Source organism: Rhinichthys klamathensis, unplaced genomic scaffold (assembly GCF_029890125.1).
Source record: "Rhinichthys klamathensis goyatoka isolate OS25496 unplaced genomic scaffold, OSU_Roscu_1.1 h1tg000015l_1, whole genome shotgun sequence".
In the NCBI taxonomy this organism is placed as follows: Eukaryota; Metazoa; Chordata; class Actinopteri; order Cypriniformes; family Leuciscidae; genus Rhinichthys; species Rhinichthys klamathensis.
In genome coordinates, this window is record NW_026606567.1 from 619,322 (window position 1) to 639,562 (window position 20,241).

Consider the following 20,241-nt stretch of genomic DNA (forward strand, 5'->3'; position numbering starts at 1 on the left):
CTTTGCCGAGTGGAATCATACATAATACATGCACTGTGCAAATGACCCCATATTGATTCAAATGACTAAAAGAACATGAACAGGTTCTGGAAAAACAGTTTGAGAAATAACAGCACTGCTGTGAAGTTCATCACCTGCACTGAGCAGTTTAATGTTGCTGAAGCAAGCAGGATGTGCAACTTCACCCCTCAGGTTATAGTGCCCTTAAATGAGCAATACATTAAAACACAGATGGCAGAAATATGGGTGCACATGCTAATCAGCAGATTTCTGTAGTCGGTCTATGCGTTTCTTGATGCATAAATGTTGAGTAATTGCTATACAATGCTGCATAGCACCACTTAACAAGCATTACTGAAACCTACACAGCTAGAAAAACTGCCTTTATTTTTTGCCTTGTTAGTGCCTGTGGAGCTGTTAGGAAACGTATCCAACCGCCAATGACTCTCATGCACGTCTCATTGTGAATCAATGAGACGGAGAGGAGAGAAAGGTGAGTAAAAGGACACATGGTTGTTTCTTTGAAGTTTCTATGAGCACTGAGAACATTTGCGCAAGAATACACGTTCTTTGTGCATTGTATGTTCATTCACCACTGCATGCACATAGGAGCAGAAGCCACGATTCAGTGCGGCTGTGATTTGAGAGGACGGTGAGGATAGGCGGTTTTATTTTGGGCCTGTCATCTGGTAACTGACTGCCCAATCACGCCCGAGACGGCCTGTCTAGGCTGTCAGGCTGAAGTATGAGGGAGACAGAAGGCGGAGACGGACGGATGGAATGCACTTGTCCTTTACATATATTTTTGAAGCTTTAACGAAACCTACTTGCAGAAACATTTCAAACCTCCGTCAAAACACCATGTAATTTATTTTGTCCATAAGGTAAATCTTGAATACAATAGACTATGTTTTGTTGCAACGTAATAACAAAAATATTATTTGTATAGTGTATAAATAAAAATTAAAAAAAAAAAAAATCAATAAAAAAATCAATAGTAAGGTACTTACCAATCCATCTCATTACAGAGGTGACGATCTGGAGGTATTTGGTCTTCTGCGCATTAAAAAAGGTGAAGGGCCCCAAAAACAGTGTGAAGACACCCTGAAAAGAAATACAAATACAGAAAACGAGTCAATGAAAGCATAAAAAAAATCAAGTCAAGTAGGAGGCCAAGGTAGATCTCATAGACATAATATGTTGACATTTAAATAATTAACAAACGTGGTTTCACATGGTACAGAGTAGAATAAGCAACAAACAAACATTTCAACATGACGTAGACAGACCAACTGAACTACTAAATGGCCAAAACTAGTAGACATGCGTATTCTAGCCATAAATAGGGATGGGAATTGATAAGAATTTAACGATTCCGATTCCATTATCGATATTGCTTATCGATTCAATTCCTTATCGATTCTCTTATTGATTCTCATTGGGTGAGGGAATAAGTACAAATTTGTTTGTTTGTATTAACTTATTGAACTTATAACTTATTTGTTTGTTAATTATTATTAACTCACTGACACAGCACAGAGAATTAGGGGTGTGAACCTACACTGGTCTCACGGTTCGGTTCGATAACGATTATCATGTCATCGATTCAGTTCAATTCGATATCTCGATGCATTACATGCACTGCATCCTCAATTTTACTTCAAAACTGATGTGTGCGTGTGTGCGCGTGTTCACCTGTTCGTGAAGTCGCAGTGACAGAAACAGTGACATAATGACATTCCAGTTTAAGTTTCATGGGACTAAAGTCTGTTCATGCTGTGTGGCCAAATGTTTCTGCTTATTTGAGAAGAACCGGTTCTCGATTCCCATCCCTAGCCATAAATGAAGTGTATAAAATGGCCATGGCTGCACACAACTTCACGAATGACAGGTATTCCAATTCTACAGAATCTGAGGAGCTTTTCTCTGAGCTCTGAGGGAACAGAGTCTGCTCATGACTCTTATAGTACGCATATAATTGCTTTTTATGTGCTTCTGTGTAGGCACATAGATTCATCATGACTCATTTCTTATGAACTGCATTGGGTTGAGTGTTGATGAGAGACGTGCCAGTCTCTTTGATATTTATATTACAGACTTTAGCATCTTCAAAGACAGCTGCAAGAAGAACTGGACCTCCCAGTCCTGGTGTGGATATTCATGCAAGCAAGGCGTTTACTCTGGATCTGAAATGTCCAACTACTACTACCACTGGTACTCACATTTAATATACCTTTTGTGTATTTCCCATCATGTGTGGTTATCAGCTTACAGCGTAGTTAAATTATGGCATGGAGGTATCTGTCCTAAATACATTTAACTGTTCTAACGAGGCAAACGCCCCCCACCTCTGAAACCGCATGTCTATTTTTAGGCGTGATCTTCAAATTAAAAAAAAAAAAAGAAACAATCACAAAAGCAAGAGGATAAAACACATTTTAATATTCGTGACTCAAGTGTTTGTTTATCTCTGTGGTAATATTTAATCTGTACTCTGATTCAGCTGACCTCTTCTGGTACATTACAGAAGAACTGATACACTATTTTGAATATGTAAATAGTTTTTCAGGCAACTAGCTTGCAGATAAGTTCTGTTTTCCAACACAGTTGAATAAAAATCTCTCCCCTTTCATTCACAATCAGACCAAGAATGTGAATTTAACTAAACTGGTTCAATTTTGATTGAAACTGCAGTGTGTTAAATTGTGTTTTTGGCCATTAATCTGACTCCATTGAAGTCAATGGAGTCAGATTATTGGTCAAAAACACAATTTAACACACTGCAGTTTGTTTTAATTAATACACTGCACATTATTGATGGATGTCTCTCATTAAACTGTGAATTGTAAATCATCATGACACCAGTCATGCCTTATCTTGAGAGGTGAGAAGTGTCTTGGTTTTTGTATAGTCAGATAGGATGAGGGTGAGATAACAGTCCATCATGATGCCTGAATGTCTGTCCTGATAAAAGAGCTGACACAGAGGCTGCTAAACATCTAAAGCCCTGAAGGGACAAGGCAAAAGAGCAGAAGGATCTAAATTCATCTGCCATTCCTATAAAGGGTTGTAATGGGACATGAAACAATATAGCAAAAGTTAAACCGTGAGCAAGAAAAGGTTTGGACTCGTATGATTAAGGAGAGATGTTGAAGATATTAAGACAAAGAAGGTCTTTAAGAGTTATTATAAATAAATAAATAAACAAACAAATAAATAATAATAAACAGTTCATGTCAACTATTCATTAGCTATTAAAGTCATTATTTACATGAGGGATATAAAAAGGCACCTGAGAACAACCAATAAAGCGGAAAATAGGATAACTGAGCAAGAAATCTACTTTGATAAATTCCCATAATGCATTGCTGTCTGCATGAGTTATAACGAAGTGCATGCCTGCATCACTCCCACCACACAAAAATATACAACCCCCCACCATTTCATGATGGTTGACAACACACACAATCCTAAACGATAAATATCCATTCCTGAGCAGAACTCCTACATCCCAGAATGGCCATAAAATACCATATGCAATCTCATGTCAACAAATAATGAAACTGAAAAGAAATAAAAAACCCTGTAAAACATCTCAGTTTCTTTATAGGAAGCGATGTCTAAGCTAACACATCACCCAATCTCAGTTCTGATGGCCGGGCCTGCAGTAGCTTCTTATTCGAAGCCTAACTTATAACATATGCCGCAGTTTCCGATTTGAAAAGGGACGCTGGCAGAAAGGTTGGAAACTTGACAGGAGCTCGCCCACTCATGCCAGGAGTGCAGAGCGATAGTAATGGTTTTCCATTCCCTGTCCCATTCTATGTGTTGTTGGTGCTGATAGTAAAAATGGTGCAACATTGGCATGCTGGTGCACAACGCATGCCAGGAAAGGACAACAGGAAGGAAGTTTGGCAATGAATAGGAGTGAAGGGAGAAATGGAGGGACAGGGCCAGGCAGAGAGGGCATCAGGGGAAGCAGAAAGAGCGAGAGCCGTGGGGTGCTGGGTGACTCAGACATGACATGAAGAGAGACAGAGAGGCACTGTGACATACTGTACTTGTTATCAGAACACAAGAGCTCATTCACGCTCTAATAGTGTAAAATATGCATGAACCCAAGCATGAACCCCATGTGTTAGCAAGCATCACTATTAGTACTGCTCACGCTTGGGGTTAATGTATAATCTATAACCTGAAATCAAAATAGATCCTATTCAGTGGCTTAATTATTATTATTATTTTTAAATAATGGAGTAAAAAGAAAAAATTCAGCAGTCCAAAGAAATAATATGTGCTTATATTACTTGCCAGTGCAGAAAACTGGGTCTCATATTACTTCCTAGTGCATTGTGGGAAAAACTGTATATTAGTCTGCTCAGGTTGTATATTGTACATACTGTGTATATACAGGGGGAAAACACAATATTTCAAAAAATGTCCGTGCAGAATATTTAGGATTTTTTTATTCCTTTCTTTAAAAAAGGAATATGCACATTTAATGTTGTTCTTAATATATTTTATCTTTCGGGATCAAAATATTGTCGCTGGGGAACATAGAGTCAATTTCCATGCTAATTTTGACCTTTTGCTGCCCGAAAATTGTGGTCATTGGGACATTCGGACAGATGTGGATATCTTCTTTCGGATGACTGTAACGTTCCCAAAGCAATATCAGATAACAAATTCAGCAATACTGAGCTAATTTAAAACCAACATTTGACTGAAATGAGATAAACCAAAAAATTTAATGAGTAAATGCAAAGGTGAATAGCTTGATGGAAGAGCAGGACTTGACTCATCACATCAATATGAGTGAAATGAAACCAACAGTCGATGACCGTTATTTGGCACCAGCAGATGCTGACAGTGTCATGGTATAACACGTACAATTCAGAATATCAAATATCTGAGCAATTGAGATATTAGCATAACCATTTGAGTTTTCGGTTCCATTTTTTGCATCAAATCTTGTGGCATCAAACGGAATCCTTCACCCTTACATAATTGGGCAAGGTGGGACTCCAGAAACGGACCAATCTACAACACCTGTCATCGTCTGTTGAATGTGTACAATGAGCAAAGCCAGTTTATGGTTTTCTTCTTAATGTACTCCACTAACTTCATTCCAAGTGTGGGCAGCTCTAAGGGACATTTGTGTCTATGGACTTTGGGTGAGCCCTTGTGGCAGCACAGAATGCAGGATTATAACTCAACTGATAGTAACGGGCAAAACGGATTATATTTCCAATCCCCAAAGTGTCAAGATCCCAGTGGCATTTGTCTCCAGTGCTAATCTTTGTTAGACATTCTAGACAGGATCAACAAATGGGAAGCAGATACGCTGCTACTACATCGGCTAACAGAACGAACCGATTAAAAGAATTTAGACTCAGAACAGAACCATCAATTCAAAAGTAAACTCTCTAAAACTAAAATAAAACTTAGAGACATAATAATACTAATACATAAATGAAAAATGTAAAAAAATAAACAATATTATAAAAAAATAATTTACATTATTAAAAAAAAAAAAAAAATGTATAACCACCTCACACACGCAGTTATGTAAAAAAGAAAGGATACCCCCCCTATTGAATTCTATGGTTTTACATATGTCAGGACATAATACAAAAATCTTCTGGTCCTTGGCAGGTCTCAAAATCAGGTAAATACAACCTCAGATGAAAAATAACACATGGCATATTATGCCGTGTCATTATTTATTGAACAAAAACTAGGCCAAAATGAAGCAGCCATGTGTGACAATCTAAGTACACTATCCATAGGAATTAAGAGTACAAGTAACAGTCAGTGCTGCTAATCAAACGCCTTTGATTAACTGATCATCAGCAAGTGTGATCACCGCTATAAAAGCAGAGGTTTTGGCAGTTTGCTGGTCTAAAGCATTCAGGTGTGTTAAAACACAATGCTAAGGAGGAAAGACCTCAGCAATGATCTTAGAGAAGCAATTGTTGCTGCCCATCAATCTGGGAAGGGTTATACGGCCATTTCCAAACAATTGAAGTCCATTATTCTACAGTAGGGAAGATTATTCACAAGTGGAAAACATTCAAGACAGTTGCCAATCTTCCCAGGAGTGGACGTCCCAGTAAATTCCCCCCCAAGGTCAGACTGTGCAATGCTCATAGAAATCGCAAAAACACCCAAGAACTACACCTCAGACTCTACAGGCCTCAGTTAAAGCAACACCATGTGATTTTTCCTCAGCGGTCGCCCTACAGGTTGGAAGCAGAATTGTCCATTACTGCTGTCGTAAATAATTTAGCCTTCCGCAGCCGACTGTCGCACGCGCACGCTCGCTGTTTATCCAGCACCGGCTTTGGAATCAACAATGGCAGACATCCCAACCTGCAAGAAGTCATTTCAGACAGGGAGGTATATCTTGGTGACTGGATTGTTGACGTTGGGGGGCGGCTGGTGGCGGGTTGACTAGCTTTCGTGAGGCACATTCGCAAGGTCTCTCGCTCTCTCTCTCTCAGCCGTGCTCGCGCTATGTATGTTATGCGCGCAGTATGTTCTGTCTCACATGCGCGCTCTAGATTCCGGCAGATCTGAACTAATTTGCGGGCATCAGGGAGACGCAGGAGACTCCCGGGAGACTTGGGATGTCTGCAATGGCCACAGACAATTTGAGGAAGTGGTGGGGGAAGTGACGTATGCCGTAAAGCAGTCGAATTTTGTAGTTCTTTTTGTGCACGGGTTCCTACCCGAAACCCGAAGTTACATAGTGCCAGTAAAAGCGATACAGACCACGTCAGGCTATGGCAGACGTGTCATTTAACTTATTTTAAGTCGATGTACCATCACAAGGGTCTTGGAAATATATTATGAAGGTTGAAAAACTACATAGTGTTACTTTAACATGTTAAATGTTGAAGTTCATGACAGTACAACTAGAAAAAGACTGGACAAGTATGGCTTGTTTGGAAGGGTTGGCTCTTCGCTCTAAAAAGAACATAGCAGCACGGCTTAGGTTTGAAAAGTTGCATCTGAACAAACAATGTCCTTTGGACAGACGAGACCCGAGTGGAGATGTCTGGTCATAATGTACAGCCCCACGTTTGGTGAAAACCAAATACAGCATATTTTAAGAGCTGCTAAAGACTAGATGATTTTTATTAGGTCCAAATATTTAAAACCATTGAATTAATTTGGGTGTCCTTTCTTTTTCACGTGACTGCGCATGCACGCACGCAAGCAGAATATACAGGCAGAATAAACCTGATACAAAGCCAGTGTTAAAACTGTAAAGCAATAATGACTCAGTAACTGAGCTTTTTTCAGCTCGTATCTGTCAGGCAGAAGCATCACTAACCTCCAAAATGAGCTGCAATAAGCTGCCACAATTAAAAGCTCAATTAATGAATAAATGGATGTGTAACAAGAGCATTCAAGGAAGTGAAAAAAAAAAAAAAAAAAAAGATTATGCAACCGCAGCTTGACCCATCCTTCAAGTAGTAAGAAAAGCAATTAAAGCATTGTTTTGGTTTGAGGTTGGCACAAACTGAATACTGGATTTAAACATAATACAAATTTATGATTTGATCCCATGAGGGAGACGAGGCAAAACATTATATAAAAAGCAGCAAATATGCCCAGAACTCCTGGAAAGCTGAAAGCTGTCAAGACAGATCTTTCCTGCATATTGATCTTTACAATAACAGAAAACATGAATATTTGTTTGTCCCGGTGGATTTCCATATTAAGACAGGAAGTGTCATAAAATCAATGCTGTATCTGACTCTTTGGAGAGGTCATTGGTTTTGTCTGCTTGAATCTGACAGTAGGAAAGGGCAAAAGACCACCTTTTTTGTTCCAGACATATTTTTCCTTACTGGTCTCCATATCCATGACAAAATTTTGGCAAATAAATAAATAAATAAATAGTACGTAATAAGATAAATGAATGGCCCAACACAACCAACACAAAGCAAAGTGTAACATAGCTTTTGCATTAGATGGGTAACTGATCCTTAATATCATTTTAGCCTGCTTTACATGCTTTAAACACTTGTCTTTAATAAAAGAACACAAATGAACAAGCTAAATTGTACAGTGAACATTCATATTTAAAGCTTAAAATCAAGACCAATAAATACCAATTAGCTTCTTTTAAGACTCTTCAATTTACACACAACCAACTCAAGATTTAGGCACAAGGAATATCTTTGAAATATGATCAACAAGTCTGTTGTAATGGGTCTAACTCCCCTCACTCTCATTCATATCTGTATTCTAACAGTCACAGAGCCAATAAATCATTGCGGAAGTGCTTGTCGTGAGTCAGGCGGTGTTCATTAAGGCTGGACAGTTGCATTACTCTGCTATTCATGGGTCAACAGCTCCCTCCTAAAGGCCTTTGGTAAGTCTGTATTTTTTTTTTTTTTTACAAAGAAACCATTCATCCATTTACAGTCATTTACAGCATGATTGCACTGGCAACTATGGTGTGAATCAAAGCTGAAACCTTTCTAAAACAATGGGAGCCACTGAGGAGCAGGACTAATTCTCATGACTTTGTAATACTGTGTCAAGTTCACCGAAGCACTTAGTTCTCTTATAACCATAGAGTTCTCAAGTTTTGTCAAGTTCATCAGAAGCTAAATAGAATAGGATCTTTTTTTCCATCAAGATCGGGGCTGACATGACTTTCACCACACGTCACCACATTAAGTCGTAAGGACAGTCCCTCTGGAGCAAGCTGAAGCTACGTGCCTTGATCAAGGGCACAACAGTGACAGCTGAAGTTTCACAAATGCAGTGTTTGAACATGCAATCTGTCGATTAGAAACCCAGATGTACAACAACTAAGATTAACCACTCAAAAGAACAGAAAAAAGCAAAAGGAAATAGGGCTGCAAGATATATATATATATATATATATATATATATATATATATATATATATATATATATATATATATATATATATATATATATATATACATACACATATATATATATATATATCAGTTTGCGAAAATAGAGAAAACAGTTTTCGAGTTCCGAATTGACTTCTCTTTCACTCTTGTGCTCGACTGCAAATTATACATTTACTCTATGATGGTTAAACTTTGCAATTTATCCACGAATCACATGTTCCAAACATTGGGGGTCTGGTCCGTACGGATCACGGATCGACTTCAATCCCTAATTACTTGACATCCCACATCCTGCGATGTGACGATCACGGATGCGCACATTGCAATGTTGATGCTGAAACGATATATATTGTACAGCCACAAAAGGAAACGATAACAGAAAGGCAAAGGGAAAGAAAAGAAAAGGAAAATACAAAAGGAGAAAAGGACAAACAAAAGGAAAAGAGAAAACGGTAAATCCATTAACTAACATGAACTAGCAATTAGCAATACATTTGTTACTGTATTTGTTAATATTTGTTAACGTTAGTTAATAAAAATCCAGTTCATTGATGGTTCATATTGTTTTACAATGCATTAACTAATGTTAACAAATACAACTTTTTGATTTTAATAATGTATTAGTAAATGTTGAAATTAAAATGAACAAAGATTAATAAATGCTGTAGAATGCATTTCATTATTAGTTAATTTTAACGAACTTAACTAATGAAACCTTATTGTAAAGTGTTACTGAGAAAATAATAAAATCAAAAAGACAAGAAAAAGGTAATAAATGTAAATGTAATGAAATGTATAATCATACTTCAATTTGGTCTTCAACGAGCCCAAAAGACCCCACGTCACTCCACTGTTCATCTCTCTGCACTGGCTACCACTCACTTCTCGCATCAAGTTCAAGGCATTGACACTTGCAGATCTATCACAGGCTCAGCTCCATCCTACTTTCACTCGTTCCTAATGGTCTACGTCCCTACCAGAAGCCTACGATCAGTCAATGAGCGACGGCTCGTGGTACCATCACAGAGAGCCAAAAAAATAATAAAAAAAAATAATCACTCTCTAGTCTAGAACATTCTCATTCAGGGTTCCATTCTGGTGGAATGCTCTCCCCACCCTCATCCGGAATGCAGAATCTCTGACAGCATCCAAAAGATAACTGAAACCTCTTCCGTGAGCACTTAACCTCATTTATATAAAAAATAAATAAAAAAAGAATAGTCTTTCCTTTTCCCGTAATCCTCCCTTGTCTGGCTTATGCTACTCTGAGAAATGCCTGCACTTTGTATTTTGAGCACTTCTTGCGTTGTTTTTGCCTCACAATGACTCGCTTAACTTAGTCCTAATTTGTAAGTCACTTTGGATAAAAGCGTCTGCTAAATGACTAAATGTAAATGTATTTACTCGTGTACTGTGTTCATTTTCTGTTCTTTCTTTTCGTTTGTGATCTTTGCTTTATTTTTGCTTCACTTCAGCTAAAATAAAGCTCTTGCATTGTGTGTTTGTGAGTTTTGGGGGCGGATCAATGAAGGGAGGGGTGTGTTTGTTTGGGTTGATTTCAAATATCAACAGTGTTTCTCAGAAATCGCTTACTGCACCTTTAATTCATGGAAAATGTATAAGATGCACATAAACTACAATGAACAAAACTAAACAAATATCATTTAACAAGTAAATGTGCATCACAAAGTAAACATGCATCAATCAAAAAAAGGTCATGTGACTGAATAATTAGCTCTGCACTAAATGTGTCTGAAATCTGCTTTGTTAATAGAAGATATGACTAACACCTGATAATGATTTTTTTTTTACAGAGGGAAGAGGATGCACTCTAGAGCGGACAAGGGTCCTAATGATATTTTTAAAAGCAAAGGTCAGGACTTCAGATGGTGACTAAAATAATAATAATAATAAAAGAATAATCTTCCACAAATTTAAAATCTAGTCAATGTTCCTTTCCAGATTGATTTTAACATGTATTCCATCTGGCAAGCACTGAAGTAAAGCTCAAGTACAGTAAACAATTAAATTCACTGCCATCATCTCAAAAATTGTACTACAAATATTTGTGTAAATCTAAAATGGCCAAACAAACAGTAGTCTGAACACCTTTCAGGCAAACAAAAGTCACAAACATGAGGTATGAAGGTTAAGCAAGTAGCTTCTGTGCTCAGGGTGACATACGGAAGGATGTTTTGATAATGAGACATCCGTTGTGCTTGTGGATTTAATTTCATGGAAATCACGTACAGCCTCGTCCTCAACACCCACCGAGGAAGACCATTACATCATTTTCCAATGTCCTTGGACAAGATAACCAGCTTTCCAAACCGAGAACAATATTGTACCCAGCAGGTAGCCCCGGTGAACACACAAGCTGTTCAGTGGACTGACGTTAAGCCTGCAGAAATGGATTTAAGGGAAATTAAAATTAATTTTAATAATGGGCTACAGCAAATTAAAACAGAACAGAACCTGAATGAGCACTAGACACAAACCTTTGAGGGCTGTGTGTGGTTGCCAGGGCACTGTCGGTATTTTCTAGGTGGTTTACAAGGTTATTTCCTGGTCCAAGTATCTATGATATTCCGGTCTCTTTAGTGTTAATCTATGGGATTTTTCTGGCAGTGAGCACAGCGAACAACAAAACAAGACACATTAAAACGTGCCGACAGCTGTGGGATACTTAAAAGTGGTTGGGACCAGAACTGTTGCTGTGTGACATCAACTACGCTATGTTTACAGCATTTTGTCAGGTTCATCCTTGCATATCTTACAGAAGATATAAAGAGCTGTCAATTGTGCTACAGACGTGGTATATCATGATCTTAACCCAAGGCTGAGTTTGTTTTATCTGCATTTACTTCCCCGTCTAGTTTATCTGCCACATCTTTTCTTAGTCCTCCTCGACAACTCCACTTCCCCGCTTGGCAAGAATCACCAGTGTGACTGTGGGTCAGCCAGTGTTTGCACTGGCACGATAGTCCCACTGTGGATTAGAGAGAGGACTCTTCGCCTGGTGGGCCACTGCTCAAACTCCTCATCCTGCTGGGCTAATATCCACTAAACCATCTGCGTCGTCTTATTCCTGCAGATCCACCCACAACATAAGAGCTTTCTAAAAGACAGCTTCAACTACATCACTTGCTAAACAAAAAAAATCTACTGCGGTCAACTTGAGCTTTCAAATGTTTCAATATTTTTTGGAAAAGTAAATTGAACAATCATCATTTAGGAGAGCTTTTTCGAAAGCATGAAAGCACCAAGATGGAGAAAGTTTAAACAGTTGTAACATGTAGATACAAAAGGAAATCTGACTCCTTTAAGCAATTCATTCAAAATTAAATATTCGAGGAAGTCCCTGCAAGAAATGATAAATCCTTTAAAATGTTTAGCACAAAAATATCCAGGTAAATATTTCTCTATTATTGCATTAAACATTTTAAACCAACTTTGCAACTTTTTGGTCCAAATAAGAGTTCCTCAAGCAAATGTATAAAATAACTTGTATACATCAAGGGGAATGGTGGTGTATCTTAATTCACAAGCATGTTTTTTTTTCCTCCAAAGATGAGAAAAAACAAATTTTATCTTGCAAATCTTTATGCTGGTTTGTGACCCATATTTCACAGAGCGAGCGAGACAGTGAGCAAATGTGTGTCCTAGGAGAGAGGCCAATGGATACTGAAGGTTGCTGAAAGGATGGGCTCTAAACATGTTAGCCAGGAAGAAAATCTCTCAACTTAGTGAGCAGATTTCCTCAACAGGGGGGGGGGGAAAGAAAAGAAATGAAAGAGAACATTCTGCCTCTGCATATACTACATAGACTCCTACATACTCTATACTGTCCTATCCAATGAAGGAATAAAAAGGCCCAAAAAATAACAACCCTTACGCTGTGTTGAAAACCCGGTAACACCTATGGGGCCAGATTTACTAAACAGGGCAAATTAGCATGATAGCGTAATTCCATAAAAGCACCAATGGGAGTGGAAAGATCTGCGCGTGATCTACTGACGACGCACAAATTAAAGAACACGGACGCAGCCGGATCATTTCCACAATCACCAATGCAATCTAGCAAGAGCAGCGCAAAATAGCGTCTGGTTTAAGACGAGCTTTTTTTGGGCGATAAATAGCGCAAATTTCAGTAAATTGACTTGCGCAAACCTTAGTAAATCACCTTGCGTGATTCATTTAAATACTCTCCTCCAATAGATTTTGCGTCTGAAAGGGAAACTCCTACAAATGGTGATGGGGGGTGAATGGGGGTGATGGGGGGTGAATGGGGGGGGTGATGGGGGGTGAATGGGGGTGGTGATGGCGCAGTGGATAAGACACATGCCTTTGGTGTGAGAGACCCGGGTTCGAATCCACAGTGAGACACCAATGTGTCCCTGAGCAAGACACTTAACCCCTAGTTGCTCCAGAGGCGTGCGACCTCTGACATATATAGCAATTGTAAGTCGCTTTGGATAAAAGCGTCAGCTAAATGAATAAATGTAAATGTAAATGTACAAATGCATATGCAATAAGATCAGCCGCAAAAATAACCCTGTGTAACAAGGTGGGGGGAAAAAAGATTCCCAAAAAAGTTCAAAAATGATCAGGATGTAGTTATACCCTGTGTGAGCAAAGTCAGTAAGTTTTAGTCTAATGCGATAACATTAACGTTTTCGGGAAAAAAAATATCCTCTCTTGGTCAAAACGACCCTAACACAACAAAGGTTAAAAAAAAAGAAATGGTAATCTTTTGTAACATTGACATGGCTAACATTACAAGTGGACTTCCAAGTGAAAAAATTAAATGATACAAAATAAGATCTCTTGATTGTTCATCAACTTTATGCCACAACAATCTGCTGGTTTGCAGTGATCAATGAGCAGTTCCAATGTGTTAAATGACCATCATTTGACTCCTTGAGAAATGTAGCTTCTGACTGTTTTGTACAAAGGATCCTCCCATCAAGATGGTTAAGGAAATTAGCTCATTTAACATGGACCCATAGAATAAAGGTGATCATGTACAGCCATTAATCCAGCTTCCCCTTCAGAATAATTACCAGCCCAATGAGAAAAGGGAGGACACCTTCCTGTCCTTGATACAATTTACATCCTTACTACACATCACCTCTTCCATATATAATGGCGCTTTTCCACTGCATGGTAAGACTCGGCACGGCTCGCTTTACTTTCACACTGCAGTTTAGTCCTGCTTCGAAGTGGGTGGGATTATAGACTGATTGTTATATTTGTGCCGCCACCTAGTCTACTGACCACGATAAAGTCATTTTCTCTGACCAATCAGTGATCTGTAATGTTTACACGTCACATTTTAGTATCGGTACGGCTCACTTGGAACCTCAACCGAGGTGGTACTAAAAAAGTACCAGGTACTAGGTAATGTACACAGTGGGAAAATCCCCAAAAGTGAGCCGTTTCCATGCAGTGGAAAAATGCCATAGGCAGATCCATGGAATACTCTTAATACATTCCCTAAATTAATCAACAATGTCTTGGACTTTAACTCAAGTTTATCCTTTGATCTTTCGAGAGCTTGTTTGACAACATTTCAGTCATAAGATGTCAGATGCCATTAAAACCTGAACAGATACTCCAGTTCTTTAAAAAGCTCTTTAAACTGCACATTGAAATGAATTGACAGCAGATGAAGTCTTTGTCTACTGATCTTTTTAACAGCTTTCAACGAACAACATAAAACTGCAGGATTTTACACAGAGGGGACCTTTACTGCTGATCAAAGCCACAGCTTGCTGGGCAGACAGGTCTGTTTAACTTGAAAGACAACAAAAAGATTTCTGCCTTAGCCATACCTGTTTCAGACAACCCAAATAGATTTACTGAAGTGTTTCACAGTTGACAAAACGGCTTAATTAAGAGTAGATAAATGACTATGCTTTGAAATGCCATTTTTGTCCTTGTCCCGCAGTCCTGAGGTTTGTGTGTCAAGCGTCTTGGACTTTAAAAAATATAACATTGCTCAGGGACAGCTGTTGAGCCAGAGATCAAAAATAGCTCTTTGTTTGCTGTGCCACTAGAACAGCAAGCGCTGGAATAGTTTTATTTTAATGATGGGGTAAAATAGTGGCAGCAGTGATCTACATAACACTTAAAAACCAGAACAGTTTGAAGAATTGAGGAGAGAGAGAACAAAATTGTTATACACACTGTTCATTATAAGAACTAATGTGCAATGAGTTATGAAACAGAGTTGGTAATATACATTTGGTTGGTTAATATAAAACTATTAAAATGTAAATAATATAAAGTATATATTTCAGAAGTAGAGAAAGATGATGTTAAAAACATTTAAATCTTTCTCCACATAAGAAATACTCCTGTTACTGATGAAGCAAATCAGTGCAGACAGGGAAAAATATTAAACTACATAGGTTAGTTGTCACAACAAACGAGAAAGGTTGACCTGGATCACGCTAAATCTCGAACTTTCAGGGAATAACCCATTTAAAAAAAAAAAAAAATGCAGCACAGAGGAGAGTTTGCTAGCAAAAAGAGAACGTGACAGAGCTCGTAATAAAACCAGAATCAACATTGGCTTGATTTTTCAGAGATAGCGAGAACTGAGGGATTTGAAATGTTGTAAAAATGACACAGAGATGGTGTTTTTATTACTCAACAGGTGAGTGAGGTATTTTATTAAACAGATTAATTGCCATATGTAGCTCTCTAACAGAGTTCATTGTAACGCATTACCTGTTGTGAAGGATCATTTCATTATAGTTGTTGCAGCTGTGCTGGAATTTATTTTCAATTAAAACTCCAGTCCATAACTTTTCTGGGTTAAAAATTATCTAAAATAAATTTGAGCAAGTACATAACCAGCCAGTGTTCAAAACTCACTGCTTTCGATTCAAAACGGTAAGCTTGTAATAATGTTTTTAATTCCACTGGTACTGGTGGATTTCCGCGGAAGATTCGAGCATATCTTTGCGTCATTACGTCACATCTGTATTCATTAAGAAGGAGTCTCGTCTAGTAGGCTATAATTTGCACGGTTTGACGTGATATGATAATAGATTGTTAGATTTAATCAGCGCGATTTACTGCAATGCTTTTTTTCAGTTAGTTGGTCATAAGAACAAACGTGGATGTTACTTGTTAAGATGACATTTTCCGGTGAAAATTATTATGTTGCTCATACTTCCAAAAAGTATAATCTGTGATTCTGAATGACAGTATCCACACACGCGTGGTGACTGACAACTGCACTTTCTCCTCAAACATTGTGTTCATCCGCGCTGTGCCGTGCCGAAGTACAACTCACGCAAAGTTGACAATTCCATGAATGACTGCAATTGCAGATTTCAGAGATTTCAGGAAAAACTGCAGACTGCAGCTTTAAGTACCGGGTCTATTAATGTGTAAATCTACAGTAACGTCTTCAGCTAGTCAGCTTGAGATCCTTTTCATCTAGCTGGTTATATAATGTTTTATGAACAGTAGGATAACCATATTCATCTGCACAGTCATGCAGAGGCGAAGCACAACCAAAACAATGTTCTTCCACAAAAAACAGTTTTGTTTTAACCACTAAAGGGCCAAACGTTACATAAGGGGGTTTTGCACCGGGTAGTTCTAGGAACTAGCCACCAGTGTGGTTTCCCGAGAACAAATGGCTCCCTTAGGAACATTTTCCTGGTTGCATTCGCACCGCCAGTAGGAACGCTGTCAGAAGTCTGACTTTTGTGACTTATATTGACGGTGTGGCAGACCTTTATTTTGACGGCGCTGAGAACACCAAAGCCTGAGCCTGAGCACACAGCGTTCATTAGTTTACAATCTTTCTAAGAGTCCCGTCTAATACGTCATTAGATAGAACTGTTATACAAAGAAAGTAGACAGTATATGAAAAGGCATTAGCGTATGCCATGCGGTTGCTGTCCAGTGTTGCTAGCTGAGCAGAAATACATAATCATGTTTAGCTTGGTCCCCTCAAAGTTGCGTTGGATTTTCTCCTTATCATAAAGGTTGAGAGGCCCATCTATCACTGTTTTCCATGTCCGTAGAGTTAGTTTGTGGAGTAAATATATAAAGGCTATAATCTGTGTGTTTACAATGCTTTTTTAAAAATGTCGGGTGCTGATGTTTCGCGTGCTGATGTTTCGTGTGCGTTCAGCCAATCAGCGTACACTAACGTCACTGGTAGTTCCTATAGTGCTGGTTTAGACCCTACTCTGAAGTAGGAGCTAAATTAGTTCCTCCAAAACGAGTTCCTAGAACTAAAATCGTTCCTAGTTTTTGCGATGCGAACATGCAAAAAAAAAAAAAACGGGTACTTCCTCCAATAGTTTTAGGAACTATGAAAAGGTTCCTCCAGTGCGAAAGCCCCCATTGTGTACTTTTAAAGATGCAACTGCTCGAAAACAGTATTTAGAAACCCAATTTGTGTAGCTATACTCACATGTGCCTGAAATTGACTGCACTATTCTAGCATATCATAGCTGGGTTCATTACCAAATCCATTTCCTTTAAGCAGCACTGCTAAAAAAATTAATAAAAAAAAAAAGAGCAAAGACAACTAGTCAATCCATCCAGACCCATCCCTACTATGTGTCAGGGTAAAGTCAGAGTCATACTCTGCTGAGGCAGGAAGTTTTTACACAATGTACAGAATGGCCCTTAAGCAATACAAAGCAAAACAGCAACTATAAAGGCCTTTTCTGAGTTTGAGAATCTTTAGTCCAGTCCACTCCATTCCTGGAAACTCTTTGGCCACATTCCCCTGAAGAAAGACATGCATAACATCCTTCTTTGTGTGCCACAGGTAGAGAAAGAACAGTGTCACGGCCTGCCACCCACTCAGGGATTATAGCGAGGCAAGGTGTTATGTGAAGGCATAATGTGCCTCTTAATCTTCCCTTTTTCCTTTTCTAAAGCTTATGCCATGATGCTGCACTAATGTGTCCAACATCAATCCCGCTAGCCACGGGGGAATACAACTGACCACTGCTCTCAAATATTCTCAGGCAGACCACGTACCGTTTTGAGTCAAAGTCAAGACACACCAAAAGGAAGAAAAACAAATGCATCTGTGCTACAGTAGCTGTAGGGTCATAATTCACACTGTCTGCAAAAGGCAGGTTTCAAAAGTAAAGTTAGCATGACGATTTAGGAACATATATAAAATCACTATAAAAACATGTTAGAAGGACATATGGGCACTTAGATACAATTCAATAATCTGGAATATTTCCTAGAAACATGACTCCCTAGCAGATATTCAAAAACTGCCATGAATGCATTTCTGAAGATTTCAGATATAATAACAGGTGAAACTGTTAAATCTCCTAATTTTTCTCACATCATGGCGCCTGTAATAGATTTGCGCTACATCTCAGCAGCAGTCTCCTTAATAGGACAGGAGATAGATTTGGCATGCTCAGCACTGATCTAGAACGCAAGGCTAGATAAGTGAACAAGGACTCTGGTTAGACCCTGACTAGCTTGCTTTGATATGGAAGAAATTTACAGAGTGCCAGTGAGGAACTGCTAATTAAAAAGGTAATTAAAATCCCATCATAGCGATAAACTAACATCAGTTCCTGGACAGGGTCAAGTACAAACTCAAACTGAAAACAAAGTAAGTGCCAATACGGTGGATTTATGTAAATGTCACTCATTTGCATGCAAATGTGACCTGACATTTTTGTGATCATGTTAAAACACCGAAGCACCAATGCGTGTTTAATTTTGCTGACGTGGTAAATTTGATGGCATAACCTCAAAGGGTGAAAAAAAAAAAAAGTCTGGGTGATATTTCAACCCCAAATTAACAAAAATCTAAATAAAACTCAAACACCTTAAGAAATGTTAATGTGCAAAGAAACAAAAGAATGCTTTTTTAGCACCATTAAGATGTTTTAGCATTTTTAAATTCTCATGTCTCATTCTCATGACAAATATGCACATTTGTCACCAAGATTCTCTTTACTGTAAAGCAGAAAAGTTCCGACTCATTCTCTTTAAAGGCAGGGTAGGCAGTTTGTTTCTAAAACACTTTTCCCCAAATTTGTTTAAACGGTCTTTATATACCAATACATACTGTATCTAAAATGTAAGTACTCTGAAAAGGAGAGTATAAAAATCGAGTGTCTGTAGTCCTCTCAGGGCTGCAATAAACACAGCTACTCTTTCCATTCGGAACGAATGCAATGATTGGCTGGGCGACTGTCACTCTCCCTCGCTACCATGGCTACCACCCCTGCTGCTACAGGAGCTGCCCACATGGGCGCACCCGGTTGACTCGCTCATTTCGAAAGAGGAGAGGCACGTACCGGCCGGAAGCTAGGAAGTCTCACAATTATGGCAGAGAAAGAGCAGTCAAAATTCCCAGTACCACCTGTACCTGCATATACAATCAGCGCAGGCAAACAAGGCAAAAAAAGGTGATGTCACTCCATGCACTGCGCTCCTCTCCGAGTCAAGTCAATGGAGATAAAACCTGTTGGAAAGCGTCTTTTGCAGCGATTTTTGTGTGAGCATATCAGTGAACACCCCAGACCACTCGGTGAGTTTCACGTCTTTGTAAACTAAGGTGTAATGCGTTTTAGGAAGGATTGTTCCAGTGCACCTATGCAACCATTGTGGAGGTGGGGGGGGGGTGCAACCACAGAAACCGAAAATTCTCGGGCCAGCAGCATGTGTACACATTTCAATCTTAACCGTTCTATTTCATCAGAAACGATCTTAAAACAGGGCTTCAAGTGTAAAATACCGAACTTGTCTTTTAACTAATGAAACCTTATTTTATTACAGTAATGAGGATTGGCAAGTGCTGGATTAAGTGGCCGAGGGAAGACAACATCCTGTGGCACAGATTCACCTGGTCTGATAAACTCATAAAGTTGGTGGCTTTGACAGTCTACCCCTTTGGACATTCCTCAGACTCAAAATTGGTCAATTTTCCTTCCTCACAACAATAGAAACAGTTGGAGGTGAAGGTGAGAGGAAGAGAACAGCCCCAGTGACACTAGGTTCATAAGCCGGTTGGATTAATCTTTCATATAAAAAAAAGATGATTTATTTAAGGGCATATCCAGAAGAAAAACTAATGATGACCTTCTAGTCGAAAGATTCAGAGTTTGGGGATGGAAGATGTAGGTTGTTTCTTCTAGCTTCCTAAATGATCTATTAAACTAAACTCAATTACAGCCGATACACAACATACATAAAGACACGACATGTGATCTCATCTTACAACTTAACAAGGGGTGACAAACCAAACATGAAGGGGAATAAAAATCCTAATCTCTAAAGCCCTATTCGGACGGGATTAGTTTTACAAGAGTAGATG

General features: G+C 38.7%; 1 protein-coding gene across 1 annotated transcript in view; it reads right to left on the reverse strand.

Moving 5' to 3' along the window:
- Positions 1–20,241, reverse strand: part of tmem104 (transmembrane protein 104) — a 50,470-nt gene that overhangs the window by 13,609 nt on the left and 16,620 nt on the right. The window contains exon 9 of the mRNA XM_056272029.1: positions 1,011–1,104. Within this exon, the coding sequence (XP_056128004.1) occupies positions 1,011–1,104 (94 nt within the window). The remainder of the gene's footprint in view (positions 1–1,010; positions 1,105–20,241) is intronic.